We start from the raw sequence: 27185 nt of genomic DNA on the forward strand, positions 1-27185 counted from the left end.
CTGTCAAAACGCAGAAAGGTCGCTTTACCACCCTGCACCATTTCATAGTGAGGCTCTCCCAACTGTCCACTGGTTCCTGTAACTGGTGGAAAGGTGTCAACACTCTTTTCTACTCCCACAGGAAAACAGAAAGCCACACCCTCTCTGAATACCTCCCTCCAGCCCCCACCCTGGAGGCTCAGCCTCAAGGCTTGGCTCCCTTCTTCCCACCACCCGCTGGGCCACTAATTCGTGCACATCAAGTATGATCCCCCCAAACGTGAGGACGGCTAAGCCTCCAATAATTGACAGTTAATGGTGGCTTCCTGTGAACCATGAACTTTTGCTCTCTATACCTCCCTTTCTGCTCCCCTCACCAAGGTTATCGCTGGCTAGCTATGATTAGCTGGGAAGGCTGTTCTGGTGTTGGCAGATATTACTCTGAACACTTTCAGAACTCCTCGTTAGCAACTGTCTCCAGTGCCAATTTATGAGAAAAACAAGCAAACCACTATGATTATCTCACGATCAGACTCAGTGACTATAAGCAACACAGCTTAGTAGGATGACCAAGTTCCAGGGGACATTTGTTCTGAAAGATTTTTTGCTTTCTCTAACTCATCCTCAAAAGAGAAAAAGCTTGTCACCACAGAACATGTTCTATAGATTCAGAGACTAGTTTGACTGAGTGCAGGCAAACTCAACTAGGCCACTTACCAAACCTGTGAGATCTGGGGTAAGTTTTTTAACCACTCTGTGCCTCAGTTTCCTCATCTGTAAAATGGGGAGGGGACTACCACCTTCATAGACTGTCCAACAGACAGCAGGTTGAAGACAACTCCTCTTGGCACCACTGGGACTGATCCCAGTCCCCCTCCCCGAGCAGCCCAACCTTTCCTGGAGTCATCACCACACGCCCTCCTCCCCACTGGCTCTGTATGTCCCCTCATCTGACTCACCGCTGCTTTCTCCAACCCCCTCAATAATCCACTGACAACTCATGAGCGGCCATCAACGAACAGCCTCCACGTCTTCACGGAATATTCCTAGCTATAACCCTGGACTTAAGGACGCAGTTTCCTAACAGTCCTCTCCTAGAGCATGATGGGTGCTTCGGTCTGCCACATACTCCTCTCTGTCATCTCTGCCATTCCCCATCAACTTCCCTCAAGAAACCCAGCCCATTAGAACAGGGGTTGGCAAGCCTGTGAGCCAAATGTGGCCCACCACCTGGTTTGGTACAGTCTGTCAGAATGATTTTCACTTTTTTTAATGGTTGGGGGAAAAAAACCTAAATATTTTATAACATGTAAAACGCAAATCTCAGTGTCCATAAATAAAGTCTCACTGGAAGGCAGCCATGCTCACTTGCTTACCTGCTGTCTGTCGCGGCTTTCATGCTACAAAGGGAGAATTTAATTGCGTAGTTGCAACAAAGACTGGCCTGTAAAACTTAACATATTTATTATCTGGCCCTTGACAGAGAATGTTTCCAACACTTGACTTCGAGGCACATGGGAGTCGTCTGCACCAAGCTGCTGTCAGCATCCACTACCCGCCAGGTCACTCGTCCATGTGTATTCAAATATACACACGGCTGAAAGCTGGAAGGCACAACTGCTAACAGGAGTGACTAAATGAAGCTCAAAATTACCTCCGCGGGTTGGAATGCTGTGTGGAAGTCAACAGGATGAAATTTCAAGTTTACATATTAAGTCCCAGGCCATGTTCATTGTCAGAAAGGTGGTCACACAGAACAGGAAGAGGACCTCACGTGTGCTGACAGTGGTGAGAACCGGGATGAATAGGGAAACGTTACAGGGAAATTTTATCCATATAGTGAAATTCTAGGCAATAATAAAGCTACCACATTATGGAGCAAATTTAGACCAGGGGGCTTTCCTAAGGAGCTGAGAAGTTCGAGGACAGAAAGGGGTGCCTCAGAGGGGAGAATGTCTGAGGCTGAGGGCATAGAATGGGCTTCTGCTGCGGGCTAGACAATTTGAAAACTTTTTAGTCCTAACATTAACTACGATTACAATTTAAATCAGAGACACTGGCTCTTTTGATGATTTGATGTTAAAAATAAACTTCTTGGTAAAAAAAAAATAAAAACCTGAAAGCACCAACTTTTTTTTTCTTTCCAATCAAATCTGTAAATTTAATTGCAAAGGTGAAACTATGGCACACACGATCACAAAAAGTACTTTTAGGTGGTATATGAAAATAAACACAGACCTTATTTGGTGAGTGCTCACTGTGGAGTTCTACTTCTTCAGAAACCAAAGCAAGGTGAGTTTCAAGCCTTATTAGGCCTTTGTAAAGCTCATAGCCTAGCAGGCCTAGGTCTATAAGAAGACTCTGGGATTCTCTCCTGTTTGACTCTGAATTTTCATATGAACCTGAATAAAAATATACCTGCATGGTATATAAATCAAATTCCTTGTCTAAAAAAGTCCAGAAGTGCAAATCTCACTCAATGATTATGTTTAGGAGTGGCGGGTGGGAAGCATATGACTGGGACATTGAGAGGCAAAGGCCAAACACTTAGATTTAACTCAAGGCTCAGTCCCCTGGTTCTAAGATTTGTCACAAGGCACCAAGCCCCTGATTGCTTTCTCATTTGTAATGTGAGGATAATGATTCTTGTCCTGCCTGGACCCTAGAGAGGATCATCAGGAGAATACAATTCAAGCTACATAAAAGAAGCATCTGAGTACAGAGTGCTAGATATAGATACATTTGAGGACAACATGAATCTCTAATCTGTAACATAGTTCTACCTTCTTTTCAAGAGTGTTGGTATTATTTGGGACACAGAGTTAACCAATCCGGCCTACAATTCTTCATATGTGATGCATGCAGGCATGTTTTTACAAGTTAGCAGTAAGCAGAGCCAGAATGATCACACAGATGAAAAGTAGTCTAGGTCAGGTATGGGTCTGTGTCTTTCAAGGTCTACAGGCAATCAAGCACAATGAACTTCTCGATGAAGGTGACATTTGAGGCACAGATGCTGAGCAGGTGACTAAGCTATGCATGCAGGGACTGTTTCCCAATTTGTTTCTTGTCACCCTCTTCCTCTCTCCTATTCCCATCTCTCCCAAAGTCATGCTGTGATTTTGTGGCCACAGGGCAAAATCCCTCCAATAGACTTCAGAGATGAAGCCACTTCGTCATCATCAATCTTAAAACCATGATCTTTCTTCATAAACTGGAAAGTGGATTTTTCTTAAGCAAATGCTATGAAGCTTACATTAATCATTTCATTAAAATGAAAAATCAGTCCTATTTGAAAACACTAAGGCGGGAGCACTCAGAAAGAGAGTCCTATTCCAGAGCCCACCAAGGCCAGAGCCTCAAAACTGTGGACTGTGCCCAAGCGGTCCAACTCACTGTCATTGCCTTAGCCAACGTATCACAAGGCGTGGTCACCCGAGTCACAGTTCAGGGATCTTTAAAAGTGTAACGACAAGAAAGAGAACAGGAACAAACATGACACAAAGCAGGCAGAGCACCATATACCAAGTGCTACCGCCGAAGCCTCATAACTCCCACCTTCAGCATCCTTGGTGATCATAGATAGATTTTTCAGTCCACTTTGCCCAACTCTCTCCATACTCATTTTTCTAACCAGTAGAAACAGCACTACAGGGAGTTTCAGGACCCTGTGAGAATTGCCCGAGTTTCTCAAAGATCTTAGATCACAACATGCAATTTCACAGTAAATGTTCCCATTTCTCATTTTGCTCAGAAGTTTCAATTTTCTTTCCACATCATTCTCAAATCGATGCCCTCCTTCTCCTTCTGCAATAGGAGGCACCCAATGGTGTGGGCTGGTTCATGTTCCAGGATCCCATGGATACCAGACTGCTCAAGTCAATTCTTAGTAGAGTGCGGATGGGTGTTCCCTTAGGGACAGAGAGGAAGGGACATATCTGAATCACTGTCTTAAGGTCATCCCACCTATCCTGAGTTCAGTTCTTCACCATGCAGCCTTCTGACCTATATGTGGCTCCCAGGTAGGTCCCCACAATGGGAGAAAATGCTCCAGCCAAATAATGCAAGCAGGATTTCCACCGGCAGCAAAAGAGGAGCACTGGCAACGAGTGTATCAGTCAGCCCCGGTGGAGCTGTCTGGCACAGACTGGTCCATGGAGGTCCACCATCCTAGTGACCTGAGGGCTTCCATTTGGGAAGATAGAATTGGACCCAGACCCCAGAACTGCACAGCCATCCTTCAGCTGGACCTCTGTGTTATGGAACTACTTCTGAGCTCCTAGAGATCTTGTCAAACTTTGTGTTTTGGACATACATAATTTCTCATGGGATTGTCGATCTTTCTGTTTCTTTTTAACATCCTTTCTTCTTTCTTACTCTCTCTCAGTTCTGATAGGAGGTTCACAGAAATGGAGATCATACTATTTCCATTCATATGTCTTCATGGTTGCAAATAGTCCTGGCCTATAAGATGCACTTCAGAAAAATGTATGCTATATGACTAACTGAATAAATGACAGCATTAGTATTTACAGAAATTATGTGAAAGTACATATTTGTTCTACTTAACCTCAACTATGTATTATCATGAGTACCTCAGGTTCTAACAATCTCACATTGGTGTGGTGGCATACCATTTATTTCTAGACCAAAGTTTTGTGTTTTGGATTCTTTTCTAGTTGATAAAGCATAGCTTTCTACACAGATATTAACTGAGATGCTAATAATATAAATAATATAAAAACACAAGTAGGTGAAGATGAGTTCACGGAGTTAGATCAAGTCTGAGTGCATCACCAGGGCCACCTTGCCTTGGGAAGTTTTGGGGTAACTGTGGATGATGGCTTAAAGGTAGAGAAGAGGCAGGGGATAGGAAAGGCTGGGAAGGTCAAGGACACCTGTGGGGTTGGGCCTCCTTTCCCATTTTAGGGGTCCTTGCGCCCCTCCCCAAGGCTGGGTTAATGCTTACTTTTCCCGGAGATCTCGCACTTGACTGGGCTTGAAGTCGGGAGCCGACAGGGGGCAGGGGCTGGACGGGGGTGACAGGGGGCTCTTGATGTTCTGCACGGAGTGCCTGCGGCTCCGCCTGCGGTCCAGGCCCCGGGGCTCACTGCCCGTGCCTCCGGAGCACACGCTGGCCCGCCTGCGGTCGCGGCAGCCGCTGGGGGGCGGCTCTGCCGTCTCGTCCTCGTCCTCCAGCCGGAGTGCCACCTGGAAAAGCAGAGAGTGCACAGAGCGAGGTCAGGCCTCTCACAGTCCCACCCCAAAGGGCACTGAACTCCGTTCTTTCCTGTCCTGCAGCAGGGGCTTCTCCCCGAGGTCATCACAACCACGCGTCTCCCAAAGCGCAGCCTCCAAACCGAAAGATGCTTGCCACTGTGAATCTTCCCAGATGGATCCGGGAAGGTCAACTGATGTCACGAGAAGATCTGAGAACTATTTTGTAGTTAGATGGGCTCTTCACCCCAGGACTGCCCTTTAGAGGCCATCTCTCCTTCTTGTGAACTGCCCCCCACTTGGTGTTCTCTGGTCCAGAAGGCGGAGTGTCTCCTGAAACCCCGTCGCAGGAAGCCCTGGAGGTCCTGACCCCCAGCTCGCTTCCCAGGGAGGCTGCTCAGAGAGCAGCAAGGAGAGAGGCAGGAACCATGAACTCCAGGTGAGATGAACAGCCTCACCTGCAGGTCATTTGAGAGGCCTGATCTGAGACCTCCTATGCATGGGGGTGGAGGGGACCCCCAAGCCTGGTCTCAGGTGGGCGTGGAGCCTCCTTGCACCTGTGATCACAAAAATATAGACCAGAAACAGACTGGATCTCTAGAATTTAGGATTTTTAGAAAATTTCCTCTTAAAAGCACTCACACTTGGCCACTTTGGCGTTCAAATATGGGTAGGCCAAAAAGTTCATTTGGACGTTTCCATATGCTGTTACAGAAAAGTCAGAATAAACTTTTGGGCCAACCCAACAGATGCCAGAACCAACTGGCCCCACACCCCACACCCCTGCCCTCTTCCCAGGGATCTTTTCGTCCTGCCCCTAGTTGGGTGAGGCCTGGCCAAAGACTCAGCTCTGCCATCTGTTCATCTCCTCCATCCTGGATCCTACTCCATAGGTCTTCTGACATCAACGCCCGCTGTTTCTGTGCATACCACCTCCTCACAGGAGCTCACTCTTTCCAACTGTGGACTATACCTAACTGTTTCTCCAGTTTCTTCAATTATGTGTATCCCTCCCTTCTCAAAACCTACACAGCCGCAGGAGCTGTCGTTGACTACACCTCTGTGTGGCTAACAGACCAGGCATGATCTGCAGCAAACTGCTTGCTCAAGAGTTTCTCGCTCACCAAATGAGGCCAACAGGATTGCATTTGCAGGTCTGTGGTAAGAATAAGCAGCTGGGATAGGGCCTACCCTGTGGCTGGTACTCAACAAATGTGACAATTCTTCCCCAGTCTGTGCCCTCAGATGAAAAGGGAAACTGTTAGTCGCTCAGTCACGTCCAACTCTGTGACCCCATGGACTGTAGCCCGCCAGGCTCCTCTGTCCATGGAATTCTCCAGGCAAGAATACTGGAGTGGGTAGCCATTCCCTTCTCCCAGGGGATCGTCCCAACCCAGGGCCTGGAACACCCACAGATTCTTAAGTCACACAGAACTGCCTGGGCAGGCCACCTAACAGCCGGGTGGGCCAGGCCCAAGCAAGTCCAACAGTCTCTCTGACTTGGCGCCCAAAGACCCACACGGTCCCATGTCCCCAGAGGCGCCTATTTTCCAACCTTAGGGGTGCTCCTGGTCACATTTCACAACCTGGTCCTGAAAAGTGAGAGAATGGAGAAATAATATAAAGACCCAGATGGCTAACCATACTATTGGTTTTGGCATCGCCTGTCTACAGAAAACCTGGCTATTGCAAAGTCAGTGGTTTCCCATGTCCAAAGTGTTGACGCCAAATGTGTTCACACAGCATGGAGAGCTTGGCCGAGTCAAGGCCAGGCTGGCCCCTCTCATCCAGTTTACAAGGATGAACACCTGAAATGTACCGCCTGTTTCCCAGGAGTGAAGCCTCCCTGGATCTACTCCATCTGCAGTTGCCTCCAGCTCTAGCTTTTAGACAAGACTGATTTAGTGAAAACTCTTCCATCTACAAGCCAAATACATTCTATAACAAACTCCCAAATAGATGAGGACAATCTAATAATATTTTGACTGCTCTGTTCCTCTAGAATTTACTAGGCAGACATAATCTGGGGAGGTTTGAGGTAAGAATGGATAAGAGTTCAGAAAAAGCTGTACTGTTACAAAATCTCACTGGAAAGTCTGTTTCCTGGGGTAAGGGTGTTCTGCAGTGTAACTGCAAGAACTAGGAAAGAAATTATGTATTTGATTTATCACTTTTATCACCTCAACTTTAACACTGTAAATGGTATTCTCTGGGGAAAGTTTGAGAATGATTACATACCTAGCCAAGCACAGTGTTTTAAAATATTACTAGCCAATTATTTTTTCTTCATTTTTAGATATAAAAATTCTAGACCACTTGAACTCATTCTGACCTGAAATATTGATTCTGCTTCTAATTAAGCACATATTTGGAATGATAAAGTTAGGGGATAAAGTAGAGTTCAGATATTTCTAATTCCTTGTCTAACCTCAGAGATGAGAAGATCAAATAGCATTCCACTCACAGTGCCTTTCAGAGAGGCACATGGCGTGTGCACAAAGTGAAATCTACTTCAACTGCCTTTTGTCAAGGAAGATGAGACAATCGTTGTTTAAATGAAAAGTACTGAAAAATTATCAAAGTGACACCATAAAATGGAATTCAATGAGAGCTGTGTAAAGCTCCAATCCTAAACAAAATATCCATCTTCTTAAACGAAGAAAAGGATGCATGGGGGTAGGGGTAAGTGGGAATCACAATCCCAGGAGATACAATGGCAGCCTCGGGTGTGGCAGACAGGAAAGCTGTAACATGAAATTTGAGGCTGGTCTTCACTCCCAGTTTTGATTTTACATGAAGAATCTTAGAATCACTAGTGTCCACTGATGACAGGGAAAGAGACCTGCTTTCACGTCCAGGGCTATGGTATCAGTTCCAGTTTCTTTAGATTCTAGGGAGCACTACAAATTACAGTTAAGATCAATAAATTCTGGAAAACACCTAGAGAGAGAATAGCACTTACCAAGAGACTTATTCAGAATCTGTGGTGTCAGATCTAATTAACCACAAGTGTGGTGTCCCACCCTGGACCCAAAGTGAGATCAACCATGTCCTAAACAATTTCTAATCTCACCCAAATGATGGGATGTTTTGCTACTGAGCCCCTCATCAGATACCTTCTGACTCTTTTAATCAAATGTAGAACAGTCTCTAAAACCCAGGTGAGGAATCCAGCACTGACTGCTTGCATACCCTACCCCATCCTACCAAGAAAGCAGGGAAGAGCAAACTAAGGTGGCATCTGGGACAACTTCTACCTATCTCTGAGCCCACTAACTGATCTAAACATTCTTTTTAAAATTAGTGGAAATTTCCAAACAAATGCAAAGTATGGACAAGAGTACAAAGACTTTTGTGTCATCACCTATGATAGTTCAACAATTATCAACCCTGGCCAATCTTGTCTCATTTACTCCCTGCCCCTGATCCCATAGCCAGGTTTTTTTGAGATTAAGTCCCAGATCATATAATTTTATCCATTAATATATCAGTATATATCCCTAGAAGATAAGGATTTTTAAAAACCATAACCACCATACCACTGTCCTGCTTAAAATAATTTCTTAATATCATCAAACATTCAACAATCTGAACATTCTTAATGAGGGCCAAAAGCTACGAACAGTTCTTTGAGATTATGTTGTTATACTACTACTAACCTCCATGACAGGCAACCATATTTACATAGCAGATCTAATCATTTTCCAAATTGCTCTCCCACACTTTCTTTTTAATGCACACCTAGACAACTTGATTCAGCTTTTAGGTGAAATGGATGCCAGTGCTGCCATTTCAAGAAGGAACTATGCCGATAATTCTCTATTAGGTTGAACAGGTTGTGACAGATGATTACGGCACTGGGCTCCCAGGGAATCATGCCTCTCTGTTCACTTATCTTCGTGTAGTCCCTTCCTACACTGAGTCTATAATTTTCTGCGTGACTTGTTTTGGCCAATATGACATCATAAGACATAGACACTTGAAAAGTGTTTGCACTTGAGACTTTCCCTTCTGAAACGCTGCTACCATGTGAAGAAGTAAGTGCTAGCCTGCTGATGACACAGAGCCAGCCAACAGCCACCACTAAAGGTCAAACCAGGTGAATAAGGCCACCTGAGAGCATTCAGTCCCAGTTAAGTCATCAGATAGCTGCAGCTCTGTGAGAATCTCTCAGCTGAACCAGGCCAAAATTTCTGACCCCCAGAACGATGAGCAAAAACTGCTATTTTAAGACCACTCTTTTTGACATACTTGTTAAGCAGCAAGAGCTAACTGATACACATTTTAAAAATCACCTTTGACAAGGAAGGATTTGAAGATATTGGACCTATTAATTATTCCTAACAGTAACAATCACCCCCTCACCCCCAAAGTCTTCAGCTCTAAGATGCCTTTCCCATTACAAGGACCACATTTTCAGCATCAAAAGTGAGAACACAATCCAAAAAGATTTTTGGTTTTGATTTGTGAAATTATGTATTTGAAAGAATCATTTGGAACTATAAAAATTCAAATGAATTTAATTAAACATGGATTAAATCACCTTTCTAAAATGGAGTTAATTGCAATTGGGACTATCCCCAGAAAGTCCAGGACGTACGGTCACCAGACATCCTCCACTATTTAGAAGAATTCTAGAAACCCAACAAAGTTCTCTGCAATGGCTTGAAAACATTTATAATCTATTGTGAGGGAAATATCGGTACTGTTTATAAGGCTCCTTACTGCCCCCACAACTTAGTTGTCCTATGGAACCAAACACTTTTAAAAGTGCATTAATTTTTAGATAAGAATAAAAATCCTAACTCTATCTGGTACCCCCAAGCATTCAGCTTTCACCTTGAGTGATTACCCAAGGCATCTTCCGTTTAAGGTGGCTGATTTCTGATTAAATCATGCCCTTCCTTCAGCCCAGCATCTATTAGTGATATTTAAAAGAGACCTTCACTCAAGTACTTAACTTCTACTCTGGACAAAGGCGCTGCTGAGCACAGAGGTTAGACAGGAAAGACACAGATGACAAAGGCAAACAATAGGCAAGTGCATCCTGAGGACTGTTCAGTGTGAGGTGTGAACACAGGCAAGCGCTCCCTCCTGGGTTATAAACAAAGCGCAGGCAACAAGCCCGGGACTCCTGTATCTTGCCAAGGAGGCCATGCGGACAAGGGGACATCTGAGGTGACTCCTGCAGGGGAAGGAGGAGTCCGCCAACCTGAGAACGGGAAGGAAGAACAGTCCAGGCAAAGCAAGGAGAACGGAAGGGAACCTCCGCGGTGACCTGCCTTCCATGTTCAGGAAACAAGAGGAGTGGAGTGTGGCTGAAACTTCAGCAACATCTTAGGAATTGCCGGAGACAAGGCCACAGCAGCTTGAAGGTCACAGATAGTGTTGGCTCTTGAACTAACTCAAGGCATTCCAGCTTCACCCATGGGGTGTAAAAAAGTTTTTAAGGTTTTTTGTTCATTCATTCATTCATTCCTTCACTCTTGTTTATTTTCCTAAGTGGAGGAACAGTGTAGTGAGACCTGTCATTGAGGAGGACCTCTTGTTTTCAGCTGCAGGGAGTGAGGAAGGGGGAGTAAACTGAGAAGCCCCCGGGGACATGGTCCTGCAGGTGCCATCCTCCCCAGGCGCTGCCCCTCACCACGCCTCCATTCACACCAGGCAGAGCCTCCACTGCGCCCCACTCTGTCACTGTCCTGCTTTAGGCCACCTCCTCAGGCCGGGGGCGAGGGCCCATCCATTCAGTGTCTCACCTCCAGCTCACCCCGTCTCTCTTCTTCACAGACATGCCAGCAGCCTCAGGGTATCAGCTTACTCACGTATGGGTCACTGTCTGCACCCCATGAGACAGTGCATCCCCTCAGGGCACTGGCCTTGTCTGTCTAGTTTGCTGCTGAGTCCCGTGGCCTAGAATAGTGCTGGGTACATAATTGGTGCTTGTGAAGTTCTGTTCAGTGAACGGACTCACAGGTGAACAAAGGAATGAGAAGATTATGGGAATAACGCAGGTAAGAGACAACGAGGGCCTGAGCTAGGGGAATGGAGAAGAAATTGCAGTCTTCAGCCATCAGACCTCCAAGTATGAGGATGGGTGGAGAGAGAAGGAGGTCCAGGACAGCTCCAGGTTTGTAACCTGGGAGACTGTTCTTTGAAGAGGTGGAGAAATGAACAGACTGTGAAGGAATTTTGTTTTTGTCATGGTGAGGCGGGGGGGAATACAGGGTTTTGTGAGGGCTGGGTCATGTCATATGCAGCTTTTAGGTGGCCCTGTCTGACATAATCTGAGCTCCTCTGACACTTTCCATGCCCTTCTGTGCCATCAAATACAGCTGCTGGGAAATCAGCCCTCTGCTTGTCTGAGACTACAGAATGAAAGTTCCTTTGAACAGGGACAGATCTTCTGTCTCTGAATGTTCAGAGTGCATGACATACCTTCAATGAATAAACGCACATAATGCAAAAAGACAAGCAGGCAGAGGGGCAGGCAGCCATGAACCTTGCAGACAGCTCAGGTCAAGGTATCAGCTGCAGCCAAAGCTGCTGAACTCACTGGGTGAGTCACAGCTCAGGCTGCCTAGACTGAGAGAGGAGGTCTGATGAAGAACCCCAACACTGAAAAGGAAGAGACAGAGAAGAGCCAGGAGGGACACGGATGAGGAACAGTCCGAGAGGTACCCTGGAGACACCCATAGACACAGTCACCAGCAATGCACTGCACAGCAGCAGTGTACAAGGCTGGTCTCATGACCACTAGCACCACTCTTTTATGATGTGAGCATAACAGTGATGCCCAAGTTGATAGGGATGGCATACAAAAAGAGAAGAGAGGAGGAGCTGGGGGAAGGATGAGGATGGATACCAGCTCTACTTATGACTATTTGTCTAAAACTCTAAGCAAATAAGTAACAAACAGAATTCCAAAAGCACATTAAAAAAAACACACATCATGACCAAGTGGGTTATATTCCAGGAATGAGAAGATGATTAAAAGATAAAAAGAAATGAATCAGATAAACAACTCTAAAATCTAAAAAGGACAACAAAGTAAATTGAAAGAAAATTTAAGAAGGAAATCATAAAGATAAAAATGTTTTGAGTTACAAAACAGAAGAGCACTGAAAATCATATATAAGTCAAAATTAACAACAACAAAATAGACAAACCACTAGTTAACCTAGAGGAAAAAGGGGGAGAAATTACAACCACAAAAATTAACAAAGGAAAATAACTTCTCAAGGAAAGGAAATTAGAAACATTCATAAGAGACTATTTACATATCACTTTAAAAATCCAGATGAAATGGATATTTCCTAGGAAAATATGATTTATAAAAGCCAATACCAATAAAGATAGGAAGTTTACATAAACCAATATCCATAGAATAAAGCACAGTTACCAAAGATCTCCTGCCTCCAACACACACACACACACACACACACACACACACACACACCTCTTCTGCTACTCCATCATCATCATTACAAGCCCACACAATTTCCCAAGGGAGCTCTATCAGATAATCAAAGACCAGAGACAAGGGCAGAAAGAAAAAAGAAAAGCTTCTAAATATTTTTACAAAGCAAGAACAGAATTGATACCCAAACATAATAAGTATTGCCCATGCATACACACACACAAAGAAAAAAGGACAAGAATGCTCATGGTAGCATTGCCATGGCAACAAAACTGTAGCTAGCCAACATCCAAGCGAAGAGCAGATAAATAAATTGGGATATATTCATCAGCAGTGAAAATGAGCAAACTAGAACTCTACATAGCAACACGGGCAGGTCTCAAAATCAAGCCAAACAGAAACTGTAGGAGGATACATGTGGTATGGTCCCATTTATAAAAAGACAAAATTAAGCCATGTGTTGTTTAGGGATACAGACAGGGAGGAAGGAGTTAAAGCAGCTGGTCTGCAATCCCTCCACCCCTTTCGTAGGAGTGATGTTTCTAGGGAAAGAAGGAAGGCAATGACCCCAACTAATTTTCTGTAAATATGCTAATAACCAGACTATCTAATAAATAGCCTGATGACATTTCCTAAAATGAGAGTTCTTATTTCTGGAATGTCTGTAGCAGGCCAGGATTGGCTAAGGATCCCCTATACTAAGTGAACACAGAATTTATGGGTTGATAAGCCATGACACTCTGGGCTGTATAATAGGGATGCTTCATAACTGAATATTACTTGCAGGGCAAGGTGACTTGGAAATCACACTTGGAAACCCTGTCTATTATTCTGGGTCAGAAAGCCCATGTCTGATGCATAAGAAAAAGACCTAGGAGTCACAAGGGATGGCCCAGATCTCTCCCTGCATCCCTGCACCTGTGTATTCTGGAAAGTAGTAGCCTAGGTAGATTAGTATAGCTCTGCTATAGACAGCAAGATCTCAGATGGTCAATTCTTACTTGATAATATGATCATTTGTGTTAGCTCAGAATAGCTATTTTCAGACAAATCCATTTAAAAAAAAAAAAGGCAAGAGAATGGTGCTGGGAGTTAGTTGAATGACACCAGGAAGGGCCACTGAGGACACTTCTGAGTTACTGGTAATATTCTTGCTCTTAAACACAAGTGTATTAGTCAGAATTTTCCAGAGAAACAAAATAAATCAGATATATATGGAGATTTAATATAAGGAAAGGGCTGACATGATTATGGCAAATGAGAAGTCTCAAGATCTATGGCCCAAAGGCCTGGAAACCAAGGGAGCCAATGGTGTCAGTTCCAGCTGGAGGTCAAAGGTAAGAGGCAACCTACATCCCAGCTCACTTCTGTCAGCAACAGGGAATTCTCTCTTGCTCAGCCTTTTGTTCTATTCAGGCCTTCAACAAGTTGGATGAGGCCTGACAACAGGGAGGAGGGCAATCATCTTTACTCAGTCTATCAATGTGAATGTTAACCTCATCCAGAAGGTTAAGGATACACACTGCATGACACACGATGATGTCTGATCAAATATCTGGGCACTCTGTGGCCCAGTCAAGCTGATACATAAAGTTAACTATCGCAACAGGTGTCTGCTTTGTTGTTCTTTGAGTGACACATATAATCTACATTTGTGAATGATATGCACTTAATGCTAAAATATTAAGCAGATGCCATTTGACCAAAGAAAGACTTTGGACCCAGAACACCTTTTGAAACACTGGCATGAATGGAAAGAGGAAGACAGGGAGGAAGCTTGAGAGGAAGGCAGCCTGGAAAGTAAGTGTGCCCTGAAGCCGAAAGTAGTCTCCTGGGGGAGGGATCCAGCATACTTTTCAAAATTCTCTCCCAGTTGGTTCACTGGTGGGAAATTCACCTGTATGATGCTGTCTTCTGGTATATGGTGGATATGTCTGGATTGAAACTCAAGCAACTATCATATAAAACACTGAGAAGTCTCAGCCACAGTGCACTGTAGGTGTCAATTATGCTGTGAGTGGTATTATTTAGCACGACTTGATTTTTTCCCTTCAACAAGTAGAATGTGTCCTCGAGCCAGCTGAATCTTCAGGCATGAAAATGACTCAACTATTCGCCAGAGTTGAATCAGAAGACACAAGCATCCTCTTTGAAAAACTTAAGAAGGAACCTGACGCTTTAACTCTGCTGGCCCCAGCTGCCGGATACATAATCATTCCTTTCGACCACACAGAATCTCAAGCTATAATCATATAAGCCCCTGGTTGAGCAGAGATTGGGCTTCTGAACAGGAGTTAAGCGCATGAGGAAGGGAGGTGTCTGTATTGGGGAAAGTCCGTCTTCTACAGTCCTGTGAGCCAGTTGTCTATTCCCTTCTTTCTCCATCTTTAGTGTTCTTACTGTACCCCTATGTTATCCTGTCTTCCATACCCCTCCATCACTCACTGATAATGAAACATGAAAGTGTGCGCAGATAACTGGGTAACTAAGTGAGGCTTCATTGGAGGAGAGGGTGCCCCCTAAGCAGGAGCACAGAGAGCTGGCCGGCCGTGGGAGCTTTGAACTCTGACCGCAGACTCTCTGACTCAGTTTCCTCTGATTTCTCCTAAGATCCTACAAAGATAATTCTGCTCTGTCCCTCAGCTTGTCACTTGTGAGAGCAACTTTTAGGAAGTAGTAAGTTACATGTCAGTCTCTCCACTTCTACCCAGCGAAGATTACAGTGGAGCCATTTAGCTGGGAAATACCTCTCCTAGGACATCAGCTTTATGTTCACACAGATTTATGAACAAAGCTGTTCATCATAACAGCATTTATAATTGCAAAACCTTGGAAGTCATCTAAATCCGAACAAAGAGAAACTGATTATATGTATTATGTTACTTGCATACAAACAGGATATTATGTTTCTAATAAAACAAAATTCTTGAAGATGATTCAATGACAAAATGGTTCAAACTTATTTACTAATAAAAATTCAGTACACAACACTGTATACAGACTACTGTCCCCATAGTTAATGTTGTTCTTGCTTAGCCACTAAATTTTGTCTGACTCTGTTGTGACCCCATGGACTGCAGCCTACCAGGCTCCTCCGTCCATGGGATTTTTCCAGGCAAGAGTACTGGAGTGGGGTAGCATTCTCTGGGGTTGATAGTCTATACATACACAAAAAAGGCTAGAAAAACAGACTAATATGTTAACCACAGTTAGTAAATAAAATTATGGGTGATTTCTTTATCTTACATTTTTTGGTATTTTCCAAATATTCTCCAAAGAGTACATACTTGTAGCAAAAGGAAAACAAAAAACAAACAAAAAAAACCACCACAGGGACTTCTCTGGTAGTCCAGTGGTTGAGAATTCACCTGCCAGTGGACAGGAGTTTGATCCCTGGTCCGGAAAGATTCCACGTGTCACGGGGCAACTAACCCCATGCACCACAACAACTACCCACACTCTAGAGCCTGTGAGTCGCAACTACTGACGCCCAGATGCCCTAGAGCCCATGTTCCACAATCAGAGAAGCTTTCTATCACCATGAGAAGCCCGAGCACCACAACTAGAGAGTAGTTGCTTGCTGCAACTAGAGAGGAAGGGCCTGCATGCATTAACAAAGACCCAGAGATCTGCTGGAGAAGGGATAGGCTACCCACTCCAGTATTCACGGTCTTCCCTTGTGGCCCAGCTAGTAAAGAAACTGCCTGCAATGCGGGAGACCTGGGTTCAATCGCTGGGTTGGGAAGATCCTCTGGAGAAGGGAAAGGCTACCCATTCCAGTATTCTGGCCTGGAGAATTCCATGGACTGTATAGTCCATGGGGTCACAAAGAGTTGGACACAACTTTCACTTTTTCACTTTTCAGAGTTGCCAAAAATAAATAAAATAATTAAAAAAAATTTTTTTTAATACCATGATGAGGCAAGAGACAAGGCAGAAGAAAGTAAAAAGTTTAGTATCTCTAATAGCATTTTCCCCACATTTTCATTCCGCACTGGACTCTACGAAGTATGTAGAGCCTGCCGGAAGTTCTACCAGCAGGATAGGAAACATGTTTTCCATGCCTCTCTCTCACTCTCTCTCCCCCTCAAGAACGAATGTTCTTTAAAACAGCAATCACTCAATCAATAAGCAAGCAAGCTACCAATAAGGGATTCTGACACTGGAGTGTCCTCAGAATTACCTGGAGGGCCGTACAACACAGATCTGGGCCCAGCCTCTGAGTTTCTGCTTCAGCAGGTTTTAGGTGGGGCCTGAGAACTTGCATTTTGGCAGCTCCGAGGTGTTGTGAATGCTGCCACACTGCAAGCAGAACCACTGGTCTAGAGGATGTCTATCTCAGCCTTTGATGTGTCTGAGCTGTACAAGGCCCTTAAAAGGCATATCCTCTTACCTCATAGATGTTCAACTGCTCCACCAAGTCCAGGTCAGTCCCTTTCTTGGTCAAGTGCCGCTGGGACACGGCTGCGATGCCCAGCTCCTCCAGGCAGTCCACCACGTCGTAGAAGGTGTCTTGGTCTGGCAGACCGGACAAGGTCTGAATGAAGAACAGGACACAGGGTCTTAGGGGACTGTCACAGGACGTTTTTTGCATGGTAGCCAGTGGCCACAAGTCTAACAGCTGGAGCAAAGCAAGACAGATGACAAGTTCATTGGGGAAAAACGCTTCTTTAGTGTGGTAAGCAGATTGAACCCCAAGATCCCAACACCTGGGGTACAGGTGCTGTACGATCCCCACTCTCATGATTAGGTGACATGACATGATAGGGCAAAGGTGAAAGGTCATTAAGGTCCCAAATCAATTAAGTCTGAAAAAGGGGAGAGTAGCCAGGTGGGCCTCACCTAATCAGGTGAGCCATTCAAAGGGGGTTAGGCCTTTTCTGAGCATAGAGACCAGAAAAGACATTATCCTGTTGGCCCAGAAGAAGCTGCAAGCTGCCATGAGTCCCACAGCTGCAAGGAAGTAAGCTCTGCCAACAACCACAGAGGCTTGGAAGGGAAATCCAAGCTCCAGACGAGACGCCAGCCCTGGTTGACACCTTGACTGCAGCCTTGGGAGACTCAGCAGAGGGCCCAGTGGGGCAATCCCTGGGCCCTACCCCCATGGAAACTGCGAGATGGAAGTCTGTGATATTCCAAGCTGCTAACTTTGTGATAATTTGTTACATGGCAATCGGAAACTAACATACTAGAAACTCCTGTTAACATTGATCTACCAACAGCTGGAGTTAGAACAATTTAATGATTCCCTTTTCTTTTGGTTCTGTAGGCCTTCCCCTTGGTCTAAGACATTTATGGCAATGTGAGAAATTTCAAAGTGGCAACCAAGAGACAAAAAGATAACCCAGGATAGAAAAAGCCAACTTCTCTTTGGATTCTGCTTCTCTTTTTTAAAATGTATTTATTTATTTTTATTGGCGAATAATTACAATATTGTGATGGTTTTTGCCATACATCAATATGAATCAGCCGTAGGTATACACGTGTCCCCTCCATCCTGAACCCCCTCCCACTTTTCTTTCTACCCCATCCTTCCTAAAAGAAGGATGATATTCAGATCAGGCCTCTGCTTAGAGCTGGAAAGACCCTTGGGGTGATTTACTCAAAGCCCCTTATCTTATAAATGAGGGGGATGAGGGTGGGGAGGTAGCAGGAAGTTACTAAATAATAACTAATAAAACCCTGTGCTCAGATCTGCTATTCCAGTCTTTGTGCCTTCTGAACAAACTGCTCTGGCTTCGAATTTCAGACACAGAGCTTCATTCCCTGTTTATTTCACTATTATTGCATTTCAAAATTATTCTAAACATGGTGACTTGCCTTGAAAGGAAAAAGACCAATATTTTCTTAAGGACCATCTCATGGTACCAACTTCTTTTAACACTTCTATTTTGGGGTTACTAATATTGGAAAGAAATATCTCTGCTCCTAACCCAAATAATGGCTATTTCCCTTCTATACTGAATGAAGAGGATACAACTCACTGCCACTGAGACCAGAAACTAAACAAAAATAGCTGCGATGCAACAGCTTAATCCATCAGGAGCCCCAGCAAGGACACGAATGGAAGGCTGTGAACCAGTCAGCAGCTGTGATAAATAAACAGGTGCTCACACCAAAGTGACCAAGTGTGCAAGCATATGTGGGTGTCTGCAGGTACCAGGCAAGGCAGTCACCACTGGGTTAGCAGACAGCAGTCCACTGACCTAACCTAAAAAGTACATACCCATCCACAGAACCTTCTCATCAGAAAAGTCCATCTTTTCTTTTACTGAAAACTCTAGAACTTGTTAAAAGATGAAGGGAGGGAGGAACCTCGCTGGTTGTCCAGTGGTTACCAGTCCACCTTCCAATGCAGGAGATGCGGGTTTGATCCCTGGTTGGGAAGGAAAATCCCACATGCTGCAGTGCAAATAAGCGTGTGCCACAGAAGAGAAGCCTGCACACGGCAAACACGACACAGCACTGCCAAATAAATGAGCAAGCGAGCAAGTGTTAATTACTCAGTCGTGTCCGACTCTTTGCGACTCCATGGACTGTATCCCACCAGGCTCCTCTGTAAATGGAATTCTCCAGGTAAGAATACTGGAGTGGGTTGCCATTCCCTTCTCCAGGGGAATCTTCCCGACTCAGGGATCAAACCCAGGTTTTCTGCATAGCAGGCAGATTCTTTACTGTTTGAGCCAAGAAGGAAGCACCCAAACAAGCCAAATAAATAGCAAATAAATAAAAGATGAGAAAGAGGGAAGTGGTGACATAAAGGCCAGGGCAGGGCTAATGACCAGAGGTGCACTGACTAACTGCTGACTGCCCACCACAGTGAGCTGACATTCAGTGTTAGATCCCAAACTTTCTACACAGTAGTGTGGGGTGCGGGCGGGGGTAGGATGGGCACAGAGAGAGGCCTCTGCTATCTCCTCAGCATCCAGGTCCCCTCCTTTCTTCTTCCCTTTTCTTCCCTGCAGAGAGTCAATCGAGATTCTTTCAGTCCTGGGGGTTAAATTCCTAGAACTAATCCCCATTGCTTTGCAAGCCCGACCATGATGGGGTGGTAGGGGGATTACTGTTAAAAAATTAAACCATTAGGTCTATAGAACCAGACTCAGGGAGTCCTTGCTCAGTAAGAGGCGCAGAACGGAGGGTATTGATAAGTCATCTATCATGTCCACGGTGAAAATGCAGGCTTGAGCCACATCCAGATGCCACCCCCTCTCACGTGTGGCCGTAGGGAAGCTGGCCTCCCACCACAATCAAAGATGGCTTGTCTCTCTGTCCGCACAGGGAGGGGGCTGTGCAGCCCAAAAACACACACTCACCTATTTTCAGCAGATTCTCTAACATGTTCCGCAAACTCTGCCACGCTCTCACCCCTCCTGGGCCCTGTCTTCCCATGTCTACCCTGACACTCATGGCCAACATGCCTACTTCTGGCAGTGGTGGCAGCCACTCCAGAAAACCCTGTGAGCAAATGTCTCTTGACACCTCCACTCTCAGACAACACTAGGGACCCCCTTTCCTGGTTTCTCTCAGACCTTGCCTTGCCAGGATTTGTGACAAGTAAATCTTTATAGCCCCTCTCAAAGGAGAAATCTCTGTCTTAGCAAACATTCTCTTTTCCTTTCCCTGGGTTTTCACTTATTCCATCAAATCCTTCTTGAGGGTTAAAACCAGGGTAGCAAAAGTCTATACACAAGTATTCACTGCAGCAGGAGCATTTGTGAAAGTCAAAAGCTGTGGACACCCAAATCTCCTTCAGTGGATGATGAGATAACAAATGGTGGTGTATTGACACAACGGAACATGACACAGCAGTGAAGAGGAGCGAACTATTAATACACCTAGTGACATAGATGGATCTCTAAGGCACTGTGCAGAGTGAGGGAAGTCAGCCTCAAACAGTTACATCCTGTATGGGTCCCACTTTTGAAATAATAGAACTACAGTGCTAGAGAATAAATCTGTGGTTGTCAGGGACATGAGTAGGGGGTCAGGATGTCACTATAAAAAGATAACATGAGTGTGAGATTTTTGGGGAGACAAGGAGCTGTTCTATATGCTAATTATGAAGGTTATCCATGACTTTATATGTTTTAGACCTTCCACAGCTAAATACCAAAAGAAGAGAGTTAATTTTACTGTATGATAACTTAAAAAGCCACATAGTCAAATCTAAAAACAAACACTCAGTGTGAATCCCATCAGGTTACTCACCCCCCGGACTCCACTAGAATAACTTCCCTCTCCAGGGCTCCCTGGTGTCACCTTCCCTAAATGCTCCAAGCCAGCCCCACAGTGACACCTCTTGTTATTCATGTCCCCACCTGCCTCATCTGATTCTACAAGGTGATCAATATCTGAGTTCCCAAAGTGGGGGAGGCCCACTGAGAGGACTGCAGCTGGATTGGGACAGGACAGCACACAACTTCAGCTTGCAGGGTGAGAAATGGTTTGTTCCTGATGCTCGCTCAATCTAGTGATGACATGGAGGGGAGGGGAAGAGTTCAGGGGAGATTAGTCCGGATCTTGGAAACCCCTTATTAATGTGTCTGTTTAACCAAGGGAGTAGACTTCAGTCTCAGAGCCCTGAGCAGGCTAGGATTTCGTACCCTTGTTTTGTCATAAAAATGTTAATGTTTTGAATTCCATATTGTTAGGCCCTCTTCCATTTTGTTGAAAGAAAAGTTAGAAAAGCAATACAATTTCCCAGATTTCAGAGTCTGCATTTTTTCCAGACCCACATTAGCACGTCAGCACGTGATGATGTTTCGGGTCTCAGAGGACGTTACTCACTGGAACGATCAATGTGACTAAAATTCAGCAAAAACAAACCCAGTATGGGTGCCTGCTGATCTTTCTGAGGAAAGGATGGCACCTGGAATCGTGTCCTTGCAACCTTCCCTTGGGCCAGGACTAACAAATATGGGATGGAACCGCCAGAAGTGAAAGAGTAAGTGAGGAATTCCTGGATGTTGGAGGCCATGTGATGCCAAGGAGAGTGACACGCACTGGGTCCTGGCCAGCGATTAGCAGCAGAAGCCCAAGTCACATGGCTGCCACCAGGGTCATTACTGAACCAAGCAAGGCCTCCACCACTAAGTGAACACACCGCCCAAGAGTGAAATGCATTTTTTTTTTTTTCTGTATTCAGTGTTTTCCAGTACAAGGTCAGTAACTGAAAATGACAGGAAATAGATGACCTTCATTTTCAAAAACCAACAGAAAATTGCTTTCAAATTTCATGCTAAATCAACTCACAAAGAGATCTGAAAATCAAAAACAAATTCTTAGGATTATCAACCAGAAAAGGGGTCTCCATTTCCCACCAGGACTGTAGGAAATTTCCCATGACCTCATCAACAACTGGCATTTCATTAAAAAGCAATCACTGCCCATGTAACCTGGAGAAAATGGCTTGCTGTTTAACTACATATTTCTTTCAAGCTTAGTAGGGTTAATGTCATTCATTTGTCGACTGGGGTCATACTACTGGGTTGGCCAAAAAGTTCGTTTGTGTTTTCCAGACCAGCTTAAGGAAAAATCCGAACGAATTTTTGTGCCAACCCAATGGACTTAGGATTGTACCCTTTTCTGCCCAATTTTTGGAAACGAATTCCAAGTTTGCCACTTGCCTTTAGTTTTTATTGTTGGTTTTCATCTTGTAAATATGACCTTTTATAGTTTAATACAGTGAAGTATTTAAGTCCTTTTCTTTGGAATATTTGTGACTGGTTATATTATTAGATGAAACTTCACTGACCAGAGACCAGTTGATCTTCACCTCTGCTTCTTATTTTTCTACAGTTTGGTGTGTTTCATTGAACTTTTCAATCTTTCTGAAATTTACTTTGCTGTACAGTCAAAGCATGTTTTCGTTTATTTCCACTTAGCAAAACCTCTCTCGGTCATAAATGATGCTGACCATCCCCTATGGATTTCAATTACAGGGTGCATTGCATGTACATTGAGGTCTGTTTTCAGCCTTTCTGCTTCAGCCATCTGCCAAGGAAAAAGTCAGGACCACATTGTTTTAATCCCTAAAGTTTACACAACATCTTGATATCTAGCAGAATTACTTCTCATAATTACATTGCTATCTACCAATTCATATTTTTCAGTTCATATTTCTCCAGATATATTTCAGGAAGAGATTCTCAGTCTTTTCTGAAGAACTAACCATCACTGCAATTGGTTAGGCTTGTACCTGGCACCCTGGGAAGTATAAAGGCAGGACCTTGGGGTGGCTGATGTGCTGTCTGGGGTCCGGGGCGAAGATAACCATCCCACCCTCCCTCAGTTATTAATAAGGAAGGGCCAGGACACTGAGGGAACCCCAGTCCTGAGAGTGGGCTGTCCCTGGTCAGCTAAGTGGAAATAAACGAGTAAAACTTGTTCATCTACATTCTTAAGGAAAAATGTTAAGGGGACATCTCGATAGGAAAAGTAGCCATAAAAGTCTTGCTACCCTCTTTCTGGTTTCATTAGAAAAACTAAAGTCTAGAAACTTTGCAGACAACTCGGGCCTTCACACGTCTGAACACCAGCCCACAGGCACACACACCATGCGTGTGTGTGAAGGGTCTCCTCTAATGAAGAGGCATGCTGAAGCGTGTTCCAGCCACCAGCATGGGGGGTGTACATGGCGTGGGCTTCTTCAGAGGGCAGATTTTAGGTTTTCACATGTACTAGTTCCCTTGGGCTGCCATAATAAAGTACCACAAACTTAGTGGCTTACAATGACTGAAATTAGGTACGAAACTTGGTAAACTGTAAGCTGAAGACCAATTACATGGGCCACAGATGCTGTCTGAACACTGACTGTCTCTCCAGTTGGATCCCTCTGTGCTTCTGGGGGTAAGGTTGGCCAAGCCATGCTGTGGGACCTCGATGAAGGCAAACACCTTCATGGGCTAGACGGAGGGAACATCATCAAAGCCCCATACTTCAGTCTTGGCTGCTCCGCCTTGGTGCTGCTGCAGGCTCAACACGAAGATCTGGGAGTTGGAGGGCAAAGTCACTGCAGATGAACTGGAGCAAGAAGCTTTCAGGACCAGCAGCGGGACAGAGCCGCCCCAGGGGACCTCTCTGACCTGGTCTGCTGATGGCCACACTGTTCGCTGGCTGCACAGACAACCTGGCGCAAGTGTGAAAGGTGACCATCGGCACCCACCAGAAACATGGCAGACCTTTAAAAATGAAAAGCCTGGTTTTGGAAAGATAAAAAAGGTGTCGGCTGGGCCGTGTTACCCTAAAGGCCCTAGGGGAGGGCCTTTCCTTGCCTCATCTGGGGCCGGCTGCTGGCAATCCTCAGCATCCTCGGTGGTCCTCGGCTGGCAGATGCATCACTCCAACCTCCAGTCCTGCCTTCAAAGGCCGCCTTCCTCACGGACGAGTGTGTACGCTGTCTCCCCTCTGTGTGCCTCTTCTTATAAGGACACCAGTCCTACTGGATTAGGACCCACCCTAATGACCTCATCTGCAAAAATCCCATTTCCAAATAAGATCACATTCACTGGCTCTGGGGTCAGGACTTCAACGTCTTCTGCGGGAGACATAATTCAACCCACAACAAACATCAACCAACCTTGTTCACTAAAGTCATCGCATAAACCAGCAATTCCGTGTCGACCCCATCCTTTTCCTCCAGGATTTCCATGATATTTGACCAGGGTGTGACTCCTATGAATAAAGCAAAAATCATGAGAAACAGCAATTCGGGACTCCTTATCCAACTCACATCACAGTTTATCCAGACTCATCATCCAAGGACAGTAACGCCTTTCACCAAATTTCAAAGAATGACTCTGTACATTCTTCCAACAAGGTGATGATATGCCGTGTCATCCTTGTCTACTTGAAAATGCCTATCAGTTTGCTTGAAAAGTTCCCTTTATACTAAATAGGCAATTAAAAAAAAATCCAATTATATGCAGCTTTTTTAGACCATGCATTTTACTCTCCGAGTATGGAAATGTTCTGGAAGTACTCTGTGTGTGTGTCTATCTCCTGCAAGGAAAGAGGATTCAGGAGAGCTTTACAGTCACTCAAGCAAAGGACTCAAAACAGTAACAGTGAAACGTCCATCTAGCAAACATTTCCAGAACAGAAGTATATTATCTCTATTCTATCAAGTTACAAATACTATTTAGGCATCAACCAGATACAAGGAATTGGGTCTCTAGAAGGTGGCCCTCAAAAGGTCTACAGTCAAATGGAACAGTCAGGCACAAACACAGAACACATGTCAGCACAGGGTAAAAGCAATTAGAAGGCAAAGCGCTTAGCCACGCCTGTCACTCGAGGGAGTTGTCTTTTGAAGTGAGATGGTTGAGGAGGGTTTGGTGCAAGAAGTGACTCCTCAGTGAGACTGGCGGTGGGGGCTCATGGAGGTTGTCCCACGGCTTCAGGGAGGGCAGGAAAACCCTGCATGTTCAGGATCACCAAGCCAAGGTCAAGGCCACAAGAGGGACACACACACAGACATGATTTCCTACACTCGGGATAAACATCTGCAGTGAAGTGCTGCCTTGCCCTTGGCAAGGTGGTGTGGAACACGCAGCTCTTTCCTGGTTTCTCTATAAAGATCTCAAAAGGTTTAAATGGATTAAAGATCTAAATGTAAGACCAGAAACTATAAAACTCCTAGAGGAGAACATAGGCAAAACACTCTCCGACATAAATCACAGCAAGATCTTCTATGACCCACTTCCCAGAATATTGGAAATAAAAGCAAAAATAAACAAATGGGACCTAATGAAACTTAAAAGCTTTTGCACAACAAAGGAAACTATAAGTAAGGTGAAAAGACAGCCCTCAGATTGGGAGAAAATAATAGCAAATGAGGAAACAGACAAAGGATTAATCTCAAAAATATACAAGCAACTCCTGAAGCTCAATTCCAGAAAAATAAATGACCCAATCAAAAAATGGGCCAAAGAACTAAACAGACATTTCTCCAAAGAAGACATACAGATGGCTAACAAACACATGAAAAGATGCTCAACATCACTCATTATCAGAGAAATGCAAATCAAAACCACAATGAGGTACCATTACACTCCAGTTAGGATGGCTGCTATCCAAAAGTCTATAAGCAATAAATGCTGGAGAGGGTGTGGAGAAAAGGGAACCCTCTTACACTGTTGGTAGAAATGCAAACTAGTACAGCCACTATGGAAAACAGTGTGGAGATTTCTTAAAAAACTGGAAATACAACTGCCATATGACACAGCAATACCACTTCTGGGCATACACACTGAAGAAACCAGATCTGAAAGAGACACGTGCACCCCAATGTTCATCGCAGCACTGTTTATAATAGCCAGGACGTGGAAGCAACCTAGATGCCCATCAACAGACGAATGGATAAGGAAGCTGTGGTACATATACACCATGGAATATTACTCAGCCGTTAAAAAGAATTCATTTGAATCAGTCCTAATGAGATGGATGAAACTGGAGCCCATTATACAGAGTGAAGTAAGCCAGAAAGATAAAGAACATTACAGCATACTAACACATATATATGGAATTTAGAAAGATGGTAACGATAACCCTATATGCAAAACAGAAAAAGAGACACAGAAGTACAGAACTCTGTGGGAGAAGGTGAGGGTGGGATGTTTTGAAAGAACAGCATGTATATTATCTATAGTGAAACAGATCACCAGCCCAGGTGGGATGCATGAGTCAAGTGCTCGGGCCTGGTGCACTGGGAAGACCCAGAGGAATCGGGTGAAGAGGGAGGTGGGAGGGGGGATCGGGATGGGGAATATGTGTAACTCTATGGCTGATTCATATCAATGTATGACAAAATCCACTGGGAAAAAAAAAAATCTCAAAGGGATATTGCCTATTTTTGCTGATAAAAGTAAATTCTGAAATAACCTGAAACCAGTGGGGTTTCAAATGCTGATTCTTGGATGGGTTATGTCAGAGCTGATTTCCTGGTCTTGTGAACAAAAGCTCCCCCAGGGAAGTGATGGCATCTGTCTTGTCTCTCTGCCCTTGGCAGAGTGCCCGGCACATAGTAGGTGCTCAATAAAATGTCTGCTGACTAGTGAATGGGGATCTCTGAGAGGGCACAGGGTGGGTTTAAACTCGGGTAGTTTTTAAAGAACCAGAGAGTTCACTGCACACAGTAAGGAGACAGGACAGGAGAATTTAAAAAGGATGAGGCACCTACTGTACTACATGAAAGACACAGATAAAATTTCATGTACAGGTCTGCTGGTGATCTCAGCAAGGGAACAAAAATGCCTTTTCCTTTCGGCTAGTTGCTCAGTTAGTCCAAACTAGAAATCTATGACTAAGCTTCTATGACCCTTTGTTACCCCAAACACAAAAGCAAGATCTTTTGAGTGCTAACTGCTGAATTATCTTCTTGCTGATATTTATCACCAAATTATCTTGACGTCCACACCTCTTCTTCACAGCCCAGTTAAGTAACCATTTCTGTCCTCAAGATAATCAGTGTGGTCAGTAGGTCTCACTGTCTAAGTGTAGGTCAAGTGTTCTAGACGCCTCTGCTTGTGCTTATAAAAGGGCAACTTCTGTCACTCATACTCACACCCAA

The 27185-nt window shown here is 44.6% G+C and overlaps 1 protein-coding gene across 3 annotated transcripts in view; it reads right to left on the bottom strand.

Moving 5' to 3' along the window:
* FHOD3 (formin homology 2 domain containing 3) overlaps positions 1 to 27185 on the bottom strand; it is a 511278-nt gene that overhangs the window by 155355 nt on the left and 328738 nt on the right. For all 3 annotated transcript variants that reach the window (XM_065932345.1, XM_065932348.1, XM_065932346.1), the window contains exons 8-10: positions 24195 to 24289; positions 17007 to 17150; positions 4949 to 5190 (exon numbers count right to left, since the gene is read on the bottom strand). In XM_065932345.1, coding sequence (XP_065788417.1) covers positions 4949 to 5190; positions 17007 to 17150; positions 24195 to 24289 — 481 coding nt within the window. The remainder of the gene's footprint in view (positions 1 to 4948; positions 5191 to 17006; positions 17151 to 24194; positions 24290 to 27185) is intronic.

This window comes from Muntiacus reevesi, chromosome 4 (genome assembly GCF_963930625.1).
Source record: "Muntiacus reevesi chromosome 4, mMunRee1.1, whole genome shotgun sequence".
NCBI classification, from domain to species: Eukaryota; Metazoa; Chordata; class Mammalia; order Artiodactyla; family Cervidae; genus Muntiacus; species Muntiacus reevesi.